At 38.7% G+C, this 18,849-nt stretch overlaps 2 protein-coding genes across 2 annotated transcripts; one reads left to right on the top strand and one right to left on the bottom strand.

Moving 5' to 3' along the window:
- Nucleotides 1-2,651: 2,651 nt before the first annotated feature.
- Nucleotides 2,652-4,708, top strand: LOC101313401 (anthranilate N-benzoyltransferase protein 2-like). Its single transcript, XM_004296967.1, has 2 exons — nt 2,652-3,131; nt 3,740-4,708. Exons 1-2 carry the CDS (start codon nt 2,703-2,705, stop codon nt 4,595-4,597), a joined length of 1,287 nt encoding a protein of 428 aa, XP_004297015.1. The 5' UTR covers nt 2,652-2,702; the 3' UTR covers nt 4,598-4,708.
- A 6,820-nt stretch (nt 4,709-11,528) lies between these two features.
- Nucleotides 11,529-13,684, bottom strand: LOC101296560 (chaperone protein dnaJ 20, chloroplastic-like). The gene is made up of 2 exons (XM_004296995.1): nt 13,076-13,684; nt 11,529-12,136 (listed from the first exon to the last, which is right to left on the bottom strand). Exons 1-2 carry the CDS (start codon nt 13,520-13,522, stop codon nt 11,987-11,989), a joined length of 597 nt encoding a protein of 198 aa, XP_004297043.1. The 5' UTR covers nt 13,523-13,684; the 3' UTR covers nt 11,529-11,986.
- Nucleotides 13,685-18,849: the final 5,165 nt, after the last annotated feature.

Here is an 18,849-nt window from a genome sequence, read left to right as displayed (position 1 = left end):
TATCTCCCTGATCAACTACACGGACTAAACCTGCCCAAACACCGATTGATTTTTGTCTACAACTCATCAACCCGGGTTTACCCCCAAAACGAAATCAAACTCAACACAGACAATCCTCTCCTTCTTCTTCTCCAAAAATATGAAATTCTAAACACCCAGATGGATGAATTGAGAGAGAAGACTTGTCTGAGAATTGATGTGGGGGGTTTTTGGCCCGATTGGTTTGATGCGACGGGATCAATAGGCTTCATGGCAGCGGGTTTTGAACGGTTGGTGGAGGTGAGATTTGCAGGGCTCAACGACGGTGTGTTTGTGCAAGGTTAGATGGCAGCGGGTTGCTTCATGCTAGGAGAGGCGGGGATTGTGGTGCTCGATCGGCAGCGGGGTTAATTTGCACGTTTGTGTGACGGCGGCAAACAAGTAGAGGGAGAGGTCATGGTTTGGTTTCATCGGACATTTAGCAAAATAGAAATTGATATCCCACTACCTAAACAGTTGCATAAAACAGAAAACCCACCTTTCAACATATTTAGACAAATAAGGATATAAGCCGAGACCCATAGTGCATAGTACCATGCCATGTCAACAATTTTTTACGTAAAATACCTAAAAAATCATTCTTTTTTGAAATGTCTACAAAACTACCACTGCCTCAAAATACCCTAGCCGCCGTTTCTATTCGTCCCACTTCTCCGCCTATCTCTCTCTCTCTCTGCTCCTTCCATGGCGACGTTCACCGTTCGATCACTCTTGCCAGTTCCGATACTCCTCCTCGTCGTCGCCGTCTTCCTCAGTTTCCCGACATGCGTGGTGTCGATCTCCTCCCGCGAGAACGAGTTAATGCAGCGCGTGCTTCACAACCTTGGCTACAATCTCATCTGCAACGCCATGGCCACCTTTGACCTCCAGTACGAGATCCTCACACTTCCGCCCAACGCCTCCTTCACCATCTTCGGTCCCACCGACGCCTCCCTCTTCGCCCTCGACATGATCCAAACGGCATCGTCCTACATCGAAACGTTTCGCCTCCACTTCATCCCTCTCCGACTCTCCGACCTTCGATCCATCTCTTCCGGCTCCATCCTCCCCACTCTCCTCCCCTACTCCGCTCTCCGCCTCACCACTGCCCCCTCCAAGTCACCGGAGTCAACGTCGCCTTGCGCGACCTTTTCTAGTCTCGCCGCGTTGTCGTCCACGGCCTCGTCAGAATCGTCAGCCTCAGCGCTATCGTTTTCGAGTACAAGGAGAGGCTGGGTTTAGGATTTGGAAGTGAAGGTGAGTCAATTAGGGGTTAGGGATTTGAAAGGTGATGAGGGCAAAATTGAGGTGAGGAAGAATGGAATTCAATTACAACCAGAAGTGAAATCGGTTTGGGCTTTAGTGATTGATGACATTGGATGGATGAATGCGTAGAACTGCATGTATAATTGGAGGAGACTCAATGTTCCTGTAGTAGCAGAAACTTGAAAAACATGAGTGCAGTAGCATAACTACAACAAGAGTACAACAAGTGTAGTAGACAAAAAAAAAAAAACGAAGTATAAGTCCTCTACAGTAGCAGAGACCATGACGAGTGATATAGTAGAACCGAACAGTAGCATAATTCATAAATAAACTTTCCCTATCAATAGTAGTAGTCATAAATGAATTTTTCTGTCAATACTGCAGTTACTGAAGCTGCTACTACATTAGCTGAACCAATAAAAACCTGCCACTACATCACGTACTGAAAATAGTTGCTACTACATTTGTTGAGCCACTAAAAACCTGGTATTACACTTGCTGACCCATTAAATCCCTGTTACTACATTTGTTAGAAGTGTAGTAGTACCTAACTCTCCAGTTTAACATGCTACTACATTAGTTGAGGCACTAAAAACCTGCTACTGTAGTTACTGAAGCTGCTACTACACTAGCTGAACCAATAAAAACGTGCTACTACATCACGTTCTGAAAATAGCTGCTACTACATTTGCGGAGCCACTAAAAATCTGCTACTGTACTTACTAAAGTTGCTACTACACTAGTTGAACCATTAAAACCCTGCTACTACATTTGTTGGAAGTGTAGTACGTAGCAGCTAACTCTCCAGTTTAATATGATACTACATTAGTTGAGCCACTGAAAACCTGCTACTGTAGTTACTGAGCTACTACTACACTAGCTGAACCACTAAAAATCTGCTACTGCATTTATTGGAAGTGTAGTAGCAGCAACATTCCAGTAAGCGCAGTAGCAGCTAAACAATACATGGTGGGGTTTGATTTAATTTGATTTATTTTGTATAAGGTCAGTTTAGTAAATTAAACCATGACACATGGCAAACATAAAAGAATTCGTCCTTATTTGTTAAAAACTGTCCTTATTTGTTTGTGTTTAAATCATTTGAGAGGATGTATATGTGATTTGCTATTAGTAAAATTCGAAATTTTTTTTTTCTCAGCAAAGAGGGCTGAGGTGGAAAAAAGAGTAACACGTGTCGGTCTGCGGTCGGAGGGTCGCACAAGCCACGATTGTCGCACCTAAGAATTCCTCAACCAAGTGATACCTCATGTGCAATAAAAGCCCATTAAATTATCCAACAGATCTTTGCTCGATAAACCCCTATATAGTGTTGTCACTCTTGGACAGTGGAAACCACTACAGTTCCAGCCTTGACCACAACTCACTTTCCTACTTCTCCTTTCTCATTTCTCTACACCATGGTTTTAGCCAAGGAAGACAGCTTGGTCTATGGCTTCAAGCTTTCCTCGGTTGGGTCGGGGAAGATTACGCCGGCGGATACGGTTCACGTGCCAAGTGGCATGGACTTGGCTATGAAGCTCCACTACCTAAGAGGAGTCTACTTCTTCAGTAGTGAGGCAGCCGAAGGGCTAAGCGTCCTGAAAATAAAGGAAACCATCTTCGTCTGGTTGATTGAACACTGGCGGGTGTTGGGCCGGTTCCGGAGGTCGGAATCCTCCGGACGGCCCTTTGTTAAGTGTAACGACTGCGGGGCGAGGTTCATTGAGGCTCAGTCTGATAAGACCCTTGAAGAATGGCTAGGGATGGACTCGTCTATCCACAAGCTGCTTGCTTCTAACCAAATCATTGGCCCTGAGCTGTTCTTCTCTCCTCCTGTTCTCTTCCAGGTACTTATGTTTTATGTTTAAAAACACAAAAGAAACAGAAACCCACTTTGTTCGTTCAAGTTCTTATAAAGTCACATTCCCACTAATTATAGGATAGTTCTGAGTTGATCGAGTTCTGACTATATGCATGAAAACCAACTCGGGTTGTTTACCTTTTGCTGTTTCTGACCGGCCAATTGAAGAATGCTTTCACAGTTTGGGTAAAATGAAATATTCTACTGATATTAGGATGGATCATAAGAACTCCAAATTCACCAACCCTGTGGTGATTCCATTAATATTAAGCACATGATGAATTGGACATGATATGAATTCTAGCCTTGGTTCTCGAATAACTGATAAAAGTGGGTATCCCGTAACTGAAAATGAAGAGGTGTCTTCTTCGGGTTGTTGTATTGTTCTCTAGTTCAATCATCCGATAAAAGCAATGTGAGAATAAGTATAATGTAATACAGAGTTACTCGCGGTTGCGGTTTTGTTTTGTAGTTGTTGTTTGCTTTTTACTGTTCCAAGAAAAAAGGTGATAGATAATTAGTTAATAACAGTCGCATCAGCATGGAAATTTAATTTGACCCCATTTTTTGAGTTGATCAAATGTGGTTGTGCAGTGGACTCGTTTTAAGTGCGGAGGAGTGTCAATAGGGCTTAGCTGGTCCCATATTCTGGGAGATGCCATGGCTGCTTCAGAGTACTTCTTCAATGGCTTGAGTCGAACCATGACTGGTAAGGAGCCTTCACCTTACCCGGAAACATCAAAACCAAATATTCATCAACTCAAGCACCCTTCACCACTAGCCCTAAAAAAAGTGGATTCAGTTGGTGACCACTGGATCACACCCAACAACCACAAGATGGAAACATTCTCGTTGGTCCTCACTCCCACCCAGCTAAACAGCTTGGAGCTCAAGTTACTGGGTCAGAATCCAAACCCAGCTGAAGAAATCCCAACTTTCGAGCTCATTTGTGGTGTTATTTGGCAATGTGTGGCAAAAATGAGACAAGGGTCGGAGCCGAAATTAGTCACAATCTGCACAAAAGGTACTAAACCTGCAGTTGCGGAATGCGGCAACAATCAGATTATAAGCACAGTCGAGGCTGCAGATGTTGCCGATATGGATCCGAAAAGTTTAGCAGCAATGCTGGCTAAGCGCGAGAGTTACGAGGAAACACAGATAGGAGAATTGGTGGAGAGCGAGAATGGAGCGTCGGATTATATTGTGTACGGGGCGAACTTGACATTTGTGAACTGGGAAGGTTCAGACTTCTATGGGTTTGAAGCTGAGGGACATAAGCCAGTTTGTGTGAATTACAGCATACAAGGTGTTGGTGATGAAGGAGCTGTTTTGGTTCAGCCAGGACCAAATGGTGAAGGAAGACTGGTGAATGTTATTTTCCCAGAGAAAGAAGTTGTGGGGTTGAAAGCTGAGTTGAGAAAGAATGATCTTATGCTTGAGATCAATAATTAGGGTTTGATTCTTCGGTGTTTCAAATGTTATGTGTGATGTCATTCCTGCTTAATAAGGCCCATAGTTATGTAATAAGTTTATTAAGCTAATATAGTACTCTGTTTCTATCATTACAGTTGAGCGTCGGTCATTGCTTATTCAAGATACTCAAGTTTAAAAAATCTGGGGTTCATGCAATAGGATGTGACGTAAAGTTGTTAACTGATCCGTACAACATACCAGTAATTTGAGTTTAAGAGTGCATTATGATCTGTTCTCTTTCTTGGCGAATCATTAATTCATGATTCATGAGTCTATGACATTTGATGTTTGATGTTAGGGAAACAATGCAGACACTGTGGCATTTCATTTTTATTTTTAATAACACGAATTCTTGAGTCTGGTCTCTCACGTTACGAAAATATTATTTTTGTATGCAACATTCTTATCCCGACCCAACATAAGTACTTAAAAATGTTAGTATTGTGACGGTATTAACTATCTGATAAAAGATTGAAAGATTTATGAGTATTTTTACAATCCATAATGCACCTGCTCTTTCTCCCTCTCTAATTTTTTCCTTATCTCCATAAAAATGACATTTTCATGTCATATGTCAAATTCAAATTTGACAAAACCTAAATGACAACTCTATATAGGGAAAAGTCTGAGGGCTGAACTTTCTCTCTAAAATCCTAGAGCCATTTCCCGTCAAGTAAGCGTATGCCTTGTCCGACGGCATGCCCTCGCGGCAGCGTTGTCGGACTGACCATATTGGACCTTGAGTCTAGGTGAGAGGGGTTCAGCCGGATGAGTGGTTGTGAGGATGACGACCCTGGGAGCTTGGAGATCCTAAAGGGAGCAGAAAGTGGCCAGACAATTTGATGGTGGGGCTAAGGTCTTCTTGTCCGAGATTAGAGCATAGACAACCTAATCAATGATTTGAGGTGGTGTCTTTGAAGCGGAGAGAGTTTGGAGGTGATGACCGTGCAGTGGCAACGTGCCACTGTTATCATGTCGGATCTGTTCAGTACGTCTTCTTCGGTTTAGGAGGCTTGGCTTCAAATAATCTGGTGAAGGCCGACGCGTCTGGCCGACTGGAGGTAGAAGATAGTGGCGCGGCTGGTGGTGGTGTGAGGACTCAGGACGCCCAAGTAATCCAAGTATGTTGTTGTGGACTATGCAATCTAAACCTCGGGCTTATTAGGCCTGGTGATTTGTGGGTTTAGGCTTTAACTCTAAACCTGTACCATCTTTATGTCTCAATTTAATTTTTTTTTTTTTTTTTTGACTTTCAATTTTAGTGAGATGCAACTTTAGGCGGTCAGTAATACATTTTTATCATGGGCCTTGTGTTGGTTTATGCACCCTATGTGTGTTATCTACTCTAGTTAGGTGACGCATATTTTACTTTGTCAAATGGTCATAATCTTATAGTGGCTGGATAAAACCAATTTATCAAATTTATTCTCCAACGGAAACATATATAGTAGGAAAACTCTATTAATGAACAATAAGATATGTAATCGTGTTACAAAGTAGTAATTTTTCTATTATGTTACAAATATGACAAATTAAATAGAGTCGCCGTCGTAACACCAACTACTAAGCTGAGAAAAACTCAACTCTCGTTTTTGCTCCGAGCATTTAGGAGAGGAAAACCCTTTTGCCCTAGCTTTTACATACCTAACGTTGTTCGCAGGGGCGGAACTAAATTGTTTGAGGGGGGTCCAAATTGTAACTTTGTTCCATCATCCTGAACACATCATCAAATGTTTATTTCTTCTTACCATTGATTGAAGCTAGATCTGTACTGTTTGATTCTTTTGGTTAAACACAAACTAACCGGATTATAGTGAGGGATTCAAGCATAGGTTGATAAGATGGATGTACTCATAGAGAATACATAAAGAAAGATTAAATAGCAATATGAAGGGTGTCCAATATGGTATGCACAGATTAAGCTTTTTTGCAAACTTGACGTCAAACTCAATAAACTCAAAATTAATGGCAGGAGCCTGGATCCCCTCAGACCTTAACCAAGTTCCGCTATTGGTCGTTCGGCCTCCCTCACCCTCACCATTTTCTCAATCTCTTCAGTCTCAACTCTGTCTACTCTGAATTCCTTCACCCTGTTACTATGGCCTTCATTAACGCTATTACCGCAAATTTCGCGGCGTCATTGGCTCTAGAGTCGAGCGGCGCTTCTCTTGACGTTGGGGTCGGGGGTTGTCCTAGACGTCATTCTTCTCAATCATTTCTCCTCGGTCGACCTGCCATTCGTCGTCCAGTGGATCCGAATTAATTCATCTTCCACTTCCATTGCACCTGGATCCTCTCGCACTCATTCCGCGTTCAGGAGAGAGGCGAAATACTTTTCCTTGCCCCTTTCGAGACTGTTACTGACCGCAATAAGCTCCTCAAGTTAATGTCATTTGTCGTAGGTATAAATGTGCAGATTTATAATGAAGCTTGTTGGTCATATAGTTTTGGGTGCTTGTACATGTCGACTAGCTAGGCATTATGTCTTCATGTGATGTAATGTTGCCTTCTGGCCATGAATTAGTCAACGAATTCCAAATTTCTCCTAAAAAAAAAAAATGTAGTTACTTTTAAAGGAATATTTTGTATATATTCTCGATATTATTTCGGAACTTTTTCTTTATGTTTATTGTAATAAGTGGTTTAAGCTTCATGCTTGTATCCAACAATTCCATTAATAAAAACTAAAGGACAGCCGCACCAGCCTTTTATTTTAAAAAATAATAATAAGAATAATAACCACTCAATTGAAGTTGCTCTAGACGGTTAGATCGGACTTTTTTTTTTGGGCCTAAACCATTAGCAGATTTGGGAGCCATAGTTCGTAACATGAGAATGAACAACTCAAATCTTAGAAACCGTTTTGGGGGAGGCGGCTATAGGTTTCTTGATACGAGCATAGTTTATTGCCAACTAACAAACCCTTTCCCTCCTTCCAACAGTCGATAACCAAAACCAAATTTATATGAAATTGCATGCATCACCTACCAGCCACCTGCTGGGATCTGCATCTGCATGCCTTCCATTTCTGCATTATTATTCAACAGCTTGAAAGCTCACTTGTGGTTTACCCAAATGGGTGATGGTGACCAGGATTATAAAATCACCCTCAGGCCTCAGATCTTGATGGTGAGCCAGGTGAGGTCCCTTGCATGCATGTTTTGGGATTACTTATATTAAAATACAATGCATTCATTTTGTGTTAAATATTGTTGATGAGTCATTGATGGGGATGACTGGATCGCTATCTTGGTTTAGATAGTAACAAAGATGGAAATTGATTTGCAGACAAAACTGTGTCTCACAAATGGAGGTTGATATGGACTTGTATTTTACCAAGTACTCGATCGGCTCTATCCAGTATCCACCTAGATCATCTGTGTCTCACATCGCTAGCATAAAGCACAATGCCGCCAATCAACTCTAAACCTCAAGCTTTCGGAATTTTAATGGTCTCTTGTTTAAAAATAAGCATTATTGTTCTCGTTAAAGACAATATATATATATATATATATATATTTTGATTAGCTGAAAAGAAATAGAGATTTATCAATTTTTAAATAAATTTTTGCTCCAGTAGTATACTTAAGAAGTTGATAAGCAAAATTGACAAATTTATCAATTCAGGAAAGAGAATTTATCAATGAATAACTAAGTTTCTCTAATAGCTACTCTGATGGAACAAAACTCTCAAAATGAATTGATAAATATAACTTTCATAAAAATTTATCAACTATTTTATCAACCATTGTTGGAGATGCTCGCTCAAAAGTAAAGTCATAGTCAGACGCTCATGACAACCTCGACCTAAAATGGTGACGACCTTGCATGAGAGAAACACATTGAATGAAGACGTTGCAAACTTGCAGTTTACTCTCTTCAACATAAGATCAGGGTCAGATGACTTCCTCAACCCTAAACAATGACGCCATTTTTTTTTCTTTCGATTTCATTAAAACAACAACAAAACAAAACATCAACGAAAAACCTCTAACAACACCCCTTCCTAGCTGATCCAAATGGAACATTGGGTACACAAAAATAGGTAAGCAGTGAAACCAAACTAGGAGAGAGACAACAATCAATCATAGAGAAGTTAGTCTATCAGTCACGAAATTAGCCTAAAGAAACACTGTCGAAATTGAGACGTCAACCATCTAATGTCTTGTAAAATAGAACCGAGGCACCAAGGAGATGCAACCTTGCCATTAATGCAGTCGATCAATACCTTTGAGTCTCCCTCAACTAGAATCCGCGGGATTAATTTGTTGCAACCATAAAGCTGTATATGGAGACCTTCTTTGAGAGCACTATGGCCTCAGCCAACAAGATAGAAGTATCACAATATATTTAGCAGCTGCTGTAAGAGGATTACAATCTGCATCACGGAAAACAAAACCAATCGCAACACGATTATGTTGAACATAAGCATCAAAGTTAAGTTTTGCAAAACCTCTATCAGGAGGATGCCATTCAAGCAATGACATTGCTTGACATGAAGAGTTTTATGAAGAAAATTTTTGACCCTTGAGATTGGAAAGAGTTTTATGAAGAAAGTTTTACGAAGACATTGTAATCTCTTTTTGTTCGATCAAGTTGTGCTTCAGTGATCATACTTTCCCCATACAATAATTGAGTCGCATAAAATATGTATTTAATAGGTTTAAGGGACATACATTTTATACTTACGTATTGTCTGATGTCATTATGTGGTCTTCTTTTCATGCTTATATAATATGATATTCAGGCTCTATATATCCCTTTATATTATACTAATCAAACCTTGAAGGCAACTGCGTCAAGCCTTCTAACTTAAAAAAAAAAAAAAAAAAAAAGAACTCAAAAGTGAATAATTATTTTATTTTACGTTTTTTTTTTTGAATAGTTTATTTACGTTTATTTCATTTTTTCAAATTCTCACCTAATAATTCTCAAAAAAAAAATATTCTCATCTAACAGGTAAAAAATATGTATTATACGGCAATAACGTAGCTAAAAAAATCTTAACTAGAAGGGTCATAATTAAGTGAACATAAACTTCTTGAGGTAAGCCTTTCAATTATAGATACAGATGATCTAAGCCTTGTACCCCTCATTTCCTCTTTTTTATTTAATTAATTAATTATTATTATTATTTTTTTTTAAGATTAATTATTTTCTTTAAGTAGGAGAAACTAAGATTCGATCAAGAGTTTGGTAGTACAAGAGGAAGAAGAGGCAAGTAGAAACAATAAAAAATAAAAAAGAGAGAATATTTTATTTTAAAGAAAAAGAGGAAGTAAGGGGTATACTAGGCATTACAGACCAGGTGAGAAAATGAAACAATAAGGAGTAAACTGTTTAATTTAGAAGGCGACGGACTGAACTGTTTTATGGAGCAAAATTCAGGAAGTAGCTAGTATCTACGAATTCTTCGGATTGGAGAAACTTGAACCGTATGTGGTCGAGAGTATACCTCACACCTATTTTCGAATCTCGCCAATGTTGATTAAAATTAAATATCTTATTTTCGAATTCCACCAACGTTGATTAAAGTTATATCTCAATCTATTTTTGATATCTAGGAGGCGGAAGCACTTTGACCTAATCCTCAGACACGGGTAATCTCTGTGACTAGAAATTTTTTGACAAAACACGTGTAGTTTCGATCAAAAATAAATAATTCAAAGTTCCAAACCAAACATATATAACTCCGAAAATAAAAAATCGTGCGGTTTCACCACGAAGAAAATCAAAAACGTATATGCGACTTTGTCAAAACAAACAAGTCTTGAACTAGTGTTTGATAAAAAATAAAAAACAAAAATGCTAGAGATCCCAAAAATTTGTACCAAATATGGATCCCAAATGATGTGGCGTTCGCCATGTCATCAAGCAAATAATTTTTATATAATTTCAACCCAATTAACCATTTTTACTGATAAATGTTGAAAAAAAATCATTATTATTAATTAAGCAGAAGATATTCAAGATTAAGTAAAAGATATTCAAGATCTTAGAAGAAAACCAATTCAATGGAGATTCTCATTGTCCATGCTAAAATCATTGAGCGAATTTCAATGAAATTGATTTTGTTTTGGTGATTATCAAGTTAACAACAATAATATTATACACTTGTAGGCGATCCTCCCAAATTTTTTAGAAATTTGTTGATAATCAAATTTGAGGGTAGAATTTGGTTTCAAGCCAAGATATGGGAGAAGCTTGAAGATATAGATGCGAAAACGATCTGGAACAAGAGATGTAGCTTGGGGCTTCAAATCAAACAGTAAAGCTTTTCATGGTAAACAACTAAACATGTCGCAAGATTACAATAAGAATATAAGATGATAGCCTTCGATGGTTGATTGGTTAAATACCCCAATTTCATTCATGGTTGAGTTGGGTTCTTTTGTCACCAGATTAGAAATGGTTTTTCTTTACAAATAAAAAAGAATTGATATATGTTATAATTACACCTAGGATTTTATTAAGCAAATAAATTGATGAAGTACTGTCAAATGCCACCTCATTTGGGATTGCAATTTGGTAATAAATTTTGGTGTCTCTAACGCTACTCAATAAAAAATATAAAAAATAAAAAGTCTTGAACTGGTTGCACAAATATCAGGAGCCTAGAATAGACCAAAAGTTGATTATGTCACGCTTGAAACTCAAGTTGGCAAGTTGTTGGTTTGAAGCTAATCCATACAGCACAAAAATCTCAGACAAACTAGAGTGATCACAATTTACCATCAGTCTCCGACCTTCATTGCCATCCCCTTTGAATTCGGCAGCATAATTACTAATCCAAGTATAGTATCGTCTACATATGAAACTATAGAAGTCAAGAACAAGCTTTCAAAGTTTCCTATTAAATCCATGACAGAATAATGTAGTTAAGAAGTTAGGAGACAAGCCCTTATGTGTTCCTCCAGCATTTCAGAACAGAACCTTCACTAATATTTACCACAAATTTGTAAGCAACTTGAACCCAGCTAGAACAATAATTCTCGCTTCTGATCGATTATGCTTCTAGACCATAAGCTTGTGTAAAGACCGAGTCAAATTGCAACAACGTTTGCACGAGTAACAAAGAGAAAATGGGTTATGACTAAGTGGAAATTAACCAAGTATCTAACAAAACTTTATGTACACTACATCCCTTGCCCATAGTTATGGTTGTCAAGAGCAGAAACGCAACTTTACAATTTTCTATTCGAACACCCGTCTGGTTGAGCATATTATTAGCACTTTCTTTACTTGGTAGTGGCAATTGTAACTAGATTGCAGATTCAGTTTCCTCTTTAAGACCAACCATAACTAAGAAGCAAGGTATGTTCATATAACATTATATACATTTGATCCCTAGATAAATAGATAACCTATTCATACTTCATCAGCCAGTCCCTCTCTTTGCCTGCGCATTCTAGCTCCCCATGACATGTTTTGTCGATCATCCTTGTATGAGCTTCTTCTCTTCAGCTCAGACAGCTGGCTTTGCCAGCGATTCTTCCAGTCACCTTTTACTTCCATGCCCTGAAAGTATGACAACTCCGATTAAAACTTGATCCAAAGAATCAATCCCCACATAACCAGAATTAATCCAATACATATTTTCACTACAGGAGTCAGCTAAACAAATCTTATAAATTCATAGAGACAAAGCTCCATTCCTCATGGGTTTGGCAATATTTGCCTCACATAACATATAACCACTAGTGCATTCATTTGGATTTTCAATCAAAAGTTACTTGGCACAACTAGGCTGAATATACATAAAGCATCTATAGGAACTTGGCTGCTGCTTGACCAACTGACCAAGTCCCAGGTGAATTCTTCATATTATTTTCTCCCATACAGTCAATAACCTGTTTCTTTATTTATAAAAATCATTCCTTCAACTTATTCTTCTCCAACCCAATTCAGCACAGAAACATTTAACAGAACAAAATTGTATCTTTTAAATTCCCCAGTTCCATATCTTTTATAGAATAAAAACTCAGTTTATTTTATATTTTATAGAACAACGCGGTATCCTCGAAGCTTCTTAGACCAAAAGACTAATCCACGTGGAAGGGTCATGTCAAAACGCTTTCTCTCTTTCCCTTTGGACACCGAGAATAGCTTGGGATTCAAACTTCAATCAAGGTTAGAGGTCCATAGTCCATACTACCTCTTACCAACTCTCTTACCAACATTGAAGACCATATGTGGTGGTTTTTTTTCCACAGAAAACCACATGTGGAGGTTAAAATTAAAGTGTTTCTTATGAATAAAGGATAAAAACAACATGATTGTACAGAAATTTCACGAACCCAGATTGAAGCTAACCCAAAAACAGAAACTGACACTAAAACACATGTCCTGCTCAAAAACTACAAAAATTTCCCAACTTGAAAAATAAAAAATATCTGAAAAACCTAGATAAATTCTAAAATCCAATACCAAAAAAGAAAAGAAATAATAATTAATTACCTCATCATATTGATATCTCCTTGCAGAGAAAGCAAGGTGAAGACCCCTAGCCATGTCCTGATCGTACAGAGCCCTCCTCCTCGAGTCCGACAAAGTCTCATACGCCTCCTGAACCCGAATAAACTTCTCGGTATACTCCTCGACCCGACCCGGCGGCGACACGTCAGGGTGGTACTTCCTCGCCAGCTGTTTATACGCCTGCTTTATCTCCTTTATCGATCCGGACTCGGGTATCCCCAGCAGCTCGTAAAACGACAGCTCCTTCTCCTCCGCCGTCACCGCACCGTTCATCGTGGCCGCCTTGGCCTTAATGGAGCCGAACCGGGTCCGGGACGAGAACACAGGGAGAGAACTGGGTTTCGGGTCGGGTGCGGGTCGGGCGGCGGAGATGGGGGTGATGTAGAGGCGGGAATCGGCTCCCGGGATGGTCAGGCCATAGGTTTGCATCGGTTCTCGATCTGGGTTTCGGTTTGTTGGGGTTAAAGATGGAAAGAAATTAATGTTGGGATTGGAGTCGGGAAAGGAAAGGAGAGAAGGGAAAGATGGAGGAGTCGAGAAGGGTGGAGAGGAAATGTGTATAAAAGACGATAGGATTTGGAGAAAGGGATTGGATTTAATGAAAGGACATCTGTGGAGAGGATTTGATCGGGTATTGGGTTACAGTTGAGACTGTTGAGCTGAAACATTATATATATAGCTATTGGGTTACAGTGCGAAGGGGTGATTTCGTACTTCTACTTCCTCACCTGACAGGTTGGTCACGAATCTATGGACTTCACAGGTTTTATTGCCAGTTTTCTATCTTAGGTTTTATTGCTGCCACTTTTTAAGTTATAAGTTTTTGAGATTCTAACAACCAGTTTAAAGATTTTCTTATTAATTGTTTATTATATTAATTTTTTAATTATATTTTTTCAACTCAATCATTCAGTTTTTAGGTTTATATAAGTAGCTCACATACAAATTTTCAGCCAAATTAGTGATCGTTAAAAAATCGAACAAACTAAAATCAATAGACGATCTAAATCTGTTAAATTCACATTTACGATTTGCCTAAACAATTTTTAATTTTGATGAAAATTTGTAAAGATGATCTACTCATATATATCAAAAAACTAAACGGTCGACATGTGAATATGCGATTGAAAAATGGGTTTCAACGAAGAAGTACTTAACTAGTCATCAACTTAGTGGTCCTAGTTAGAACCATTCCCATAGGTTTTCAAAAAATAAAAATTTGAGGGAAATTGGAATAATTTCATTAAGCTTATAGCCAATAACAATCACAGAACGATTGATACATGAGTAACCCAATGAATTGAAAAAAATACAACAATACACTATGAATTGAAAAAAACAATATCAAAACTACAGTCTAAAAAAGTAGACATTTAACCGACTAGCCAACGAATGAAAAGTAACCTCTAAACCTATACAACCCTAAAGCAAAGCAACTGATCTGACCCATTGGTTTACGTTTCGCTTCATCAAACTAATGATACAACTTCAATCTAGGGATCCTATAAGGTGGAGGTGTCACTCCCATGAAAATCCAAAAGAAGCCCAGTCCACCTAAGTAAAAAGAGAGCGAGGGGTAGTCTAAACGCCTAGAACCCCCAGCCTATATAGTTCTAGCCCAGCAGAGCCTAGGCCCAAAAACCTAGCCCTCTCTCTGCAAACCCCGCGAACCCGACCGAAGGCGGACGTCCGTTGGAGCCTTTGACCATCAGTCAATCCGGTGGTCTTCCTGACAACGCCATCCTGTCCACGCCGCGCTGGGTACTCCTCCGAACTGAAATCAACGCCGCAAACCGCTTCCCAAGGCTTTGCTTCTACCTCTGCCCATAAACCTTCTCTGGAAATCGAAACTGATGATGAGAGAGGACTAGCCCACCGCCACCTCTACTCAACTCAAAATCCGGATCTCTATCCCTCATCTTGCCTCCGCTACGCGCGTCGTTACTGACGGAGTAGACCTTCGCTGGAGATTAGTGGGGGACCATGGATCCTTGCCGCTTTCGTTGATAGACCGACTCCAAAGCAGCCTTCTTCTTCACAGAACCACCCGGAGATGCAAACCACGACCAAACGCTAGCCAACCCAGAGCACGAATCACTATGGTCTCTCTCAGAATCACGACGCCTAGACACCGCTTGACGACCACGCGCAAGCAGAATCCCAAGTCACCGTCGTCCTCCTACACAAAACCATAGGTTTCGATCTATTTTCTCAAGCTTCGGAAAAGACGGAGCGAGTCTTGAAATAACGTAACTAATGGCGTGTGTATCTATAGGTTTTCAAAATTAACTAATTTTTTAAACTTTAAATTGGGTTTTATTTTAGCCGATTTTTATAAGAACTAAATTTGGCACTTCTCATTTTACAATTTACACTCCATATTTTCTATTTAGATTGAAATGTTTATTAAGAGACAATCTACACTCCTCATTTCCTTTTTGGGTTGAAGAATAAATTTCAATTTCCTTATTTTCTATTTTAGGTTTCGTTTTAATGTTTGATTTTATATCTAATTATTATTTTTTATAGTAATAAAACATTTATATAAATAAAAGCCAGAATGGCCAGATTACATTGAGCACCAGGATCACAATAGTGTCATTACATTAGACATATGCAGAGGATAAAACTAATTACACACAAGATACTAGAGAAACATAAAACCAGAGCCAAGACGCTCAATTGCGGTACTTTAAGTTCTATGAGATCATCTCGTTGTATCTAGCTCGCACAGTTTGCCAACCTATCAATGCGTCCTTACTGAAATTTGTTTTTGCCCTTTGGGTCAGGGTTTAGAGGAGTGCATTTGAAAGTAGGCCCACCAGCCCGATTCCAAAACAGATCTTGTTTGGGCTTGAGTTCAATCTAGGCCCAAACAAACGAGCCCATGTCCAAACCCTACTTATTTCATGTTGCCCATCATTGCCTGCATCGCCATCCCCGACGGCGGACAAAAATGGAGCAACCACCAGGGCCTTTTCGTCAACGCCATGATCAGACTCTGTTCGGCGAGTGAGCGGTACGTGCCTCTTCCGGTAGAAACCAGGTTGTTAGTCTCATTTTCCAGAAAGACCAGTGGTCATACAACCATCATTTTGCACTTATTCCCAGATCCGACCACCGTTAAAAACCTTGCCTCTGCTAGTGTTTTCCAACCTTCTGTCAAACCCTTAATCACCGTAGCCAAATGCCACCACCGCTGGGGTTCTTGAGTCTCTTTGATTGAGATCCGATCAGAATTGGTATGGAGGAAATTTTGATAAATTGTCCCTGAAAGACTTTCATCATTGATTGTTGAACCAGGCCAGCAAGAGGCAAATGACTGAACTTTGCTTAGTAGTGACTACGCTCATCCTTGATGGAGTTCCAAGCCGTGATGGTTGGGATTCGTGAACGGTCAAAACCCTAGAGAGAAAGAGATGCTCTTAGGAGTAGAGAATTTCCAAACACCCTTTTTTGTTAGTTAAGGTCTTTCTAATTATTTTATTTTGGTCAGTTTGCTACCCTATATATTCAAAATTAGCTAATTTGTTACTATGTTTTATTTTAACCAATTTTCTACCCAAGGTTCCACTTAAATGTTATTTCGCTTCCCTAGGTTTTCATTATTAGCTAATTTGCTACCTTAGGTTTTATTTAACAAATATGTTACTCAATCTACTACTCTATGTTTTATTTTAGCCAGATTTTACCCAAGGTTTAAATGTTTATTTGCCACCCTAGGTTATATTAGCCAATTTGCGACTCTATGTTTTATTTAACCAATTTGCTACAATTCTATTTTTTTATATTTTTAGATTCATTTTACCCCTTGAGGTTTGGGGTTAACTTCATTTCAGTCTCTAAATCTCTCAATTTTAAAAATTTACCCCTGAAATTTTCAATTTTTATAAATTATGCCCAATTGCTGAAATTACGTCTAATTTGGACATAAATTTTGACATTATAACTCACTTTAAGAGCTAAAATAGTCATATAAATTGTCTTTTATGACCCTTTTTTTAAGATTTCATGCTAGCATTTAACGTCAAAATTAGATGAAAATTTATCAATTGAGCATGAATTATGAAAAATTAAAAACTTTAGGGGGTAAATTTTCAAAATTAAGAATATGAGGACTGAAATGATGTTAACCTCAAACCTCAAGAAGGCAAACTTAAATTAATCCTAAATATATTCAGTTGGCATAAAAGCCATTCTACCAACCAATGCTAGGTCAAGCAAGAGCATGCTAGCTCCAATAGAACGATCACGAGCATAACTCATTGTTCAAACTACAACTAAAAGATGAAAGAAATTCAATAAAACTATGTCCAAAAAAGCGGAGACCTACGTTAGAAAGCAAATAACCTATACAAGCTGAACAAAGAACCTAGAACATCGACATAAGGCCTAGAGACGCTTATGGTGTACCTGTCCACCGATTAATGTAGAAGGAACTCTCTATTAACTTGCATAGGGATCTTTATTCTTCGCTAAGAAGAACTACTTCCCAATTGCTTCTGAACCTCCTTCGGTCTCTGATGTCCCCGAATCTGATGTCATGGACTCCATAACATAGGCTTGAGACACTTTTTTTTTTCTTCTTTGATACTTCCAGACCCCATTCATGCCAACAACAAACCCTAGGTCCTCCGGTCCAAGTTCAAAAGGGATTACTGCCAAGCTGTGTTTGGCATGTTTGCCCTCATCTGACTCCTTATCCTTTCTACGACGATGTATCTCTACAATTTTCACTGAAGAAGGAAACTCCGACACCTCCTTGATTTGCACAGTGCGCTTTGAAATGGAAATAGAGTAAAGAGTAAGTATGAGAGGAGAAGTAAGGTTTAGTTAAGAGTTCGCTCGAAACACCATAGCTGGTGTGGTCGCAGTTGGGGATGTCGTTGTCGTTGTTGTGGTTTCTTCCTCTTCTTGCTCATGGGGACAAGGAAGTCCATCATGATCGATCAAATGCCTACTCTACAATGACCCAGTAAATTTTCATTGTTGTGCTGCACTAAAATGACATCAATCAAAGAACCCTAATTCTTATTTCCAGCCGAAGTGGTGTTAGTTTTCACATACACCATAAACACTTATATATATATATATATTAAACTATGTTAGATATAGATCAAATGTATCTATATATGTATATATTGTAATAACTTGATTGAATAGTGTTCAGATCCATCTTGATCTTCTCCTAGATCCACTCAGTTTTCTTTCTATTCATGGAAGAAACTATCAGTGACTACCCTTTGTCTTAATCCATATCTTGTTTTAATGATTCTACTTTTAAATTCAAATTTAAACTCTAACAGATGTCCAACTTACATATATGAAACTACTTTGATTAATACACATAAGAACATATAAGTTATATTCAATGTTTCATCAATATGTTCAACAAGCTTCTTCAAAACTTATAAATATAAGTCTAGGTTCATATGCCACATAGCTGCATTTTACAATCTCTTACTGAACTAGAATTATATTTATCAATTTTTAAATAAGCTTGACATAAATTGCGTACTTAAACAAAATGCAAAACTCCATCTGTTTCAAAAATCATGTCAATCAAGTTCATCCATAATGAACTGCAAACATGATATATTTAATTACCTTTATCTTGCAATCACACCATAGTAACCTTAATCACATGGATGTCAAACAACGACAAACGTGGCCCGTGGATCATCTTATATCAATATTGTCCCAACTTAACCACCTTTAAGTGTTGATTTTAATCACAAAAGGCACCGATACACTTA

The sequence above is a fragment of the Fragaria vesca genome, linkage group LG4, assembly GCF_000184155.1.
Source record: "Fragaria vesca subsp. vesca linkage group LG4, FraVesHawaii_1.0, whole genome shotgun sequence".
NCBI lineage: Eukaryota > Viridiplantae > Streptophyta > Magnoliopsida > Rosales > Rosaceae > Fragaria > Fragaria vesca.
Note: the sequence above shows the minus strand (reverse complement) of the source record. Positions and strands in the feature narration are given on the sequence as shown.

Coding starts and splice junctions, on each gene's coding strand:
- LOC101313401 (XM_004296967.1), top strand. CDS start 2,703: ATGGTTTTAGCCAAGGAAGACAGCTTGGTCTATGGCTTCAAGCTTTCC. Junction 3,132..3,739: donor CTCCTCCTGTTCTCTTCCAG/GTACTTATGTTT, acceptor GTGGTTGTGCAG/TGGACTCGTTTTAAGTGCGG.
- LOC101296560 (XM_004296995.1), bottom strand. CDS start 13,522: ATGCAAACCTATGGCCTGACCATCCCGGGAGCCGATTCCCGCCTCTAC. Junction 12,137..13,075: donor GGAGATATCAATATGATGAG/GTAATTAATTAT, acceptor TCATACTTTCAG/GGCATGGAAGTAAAAGGTGA.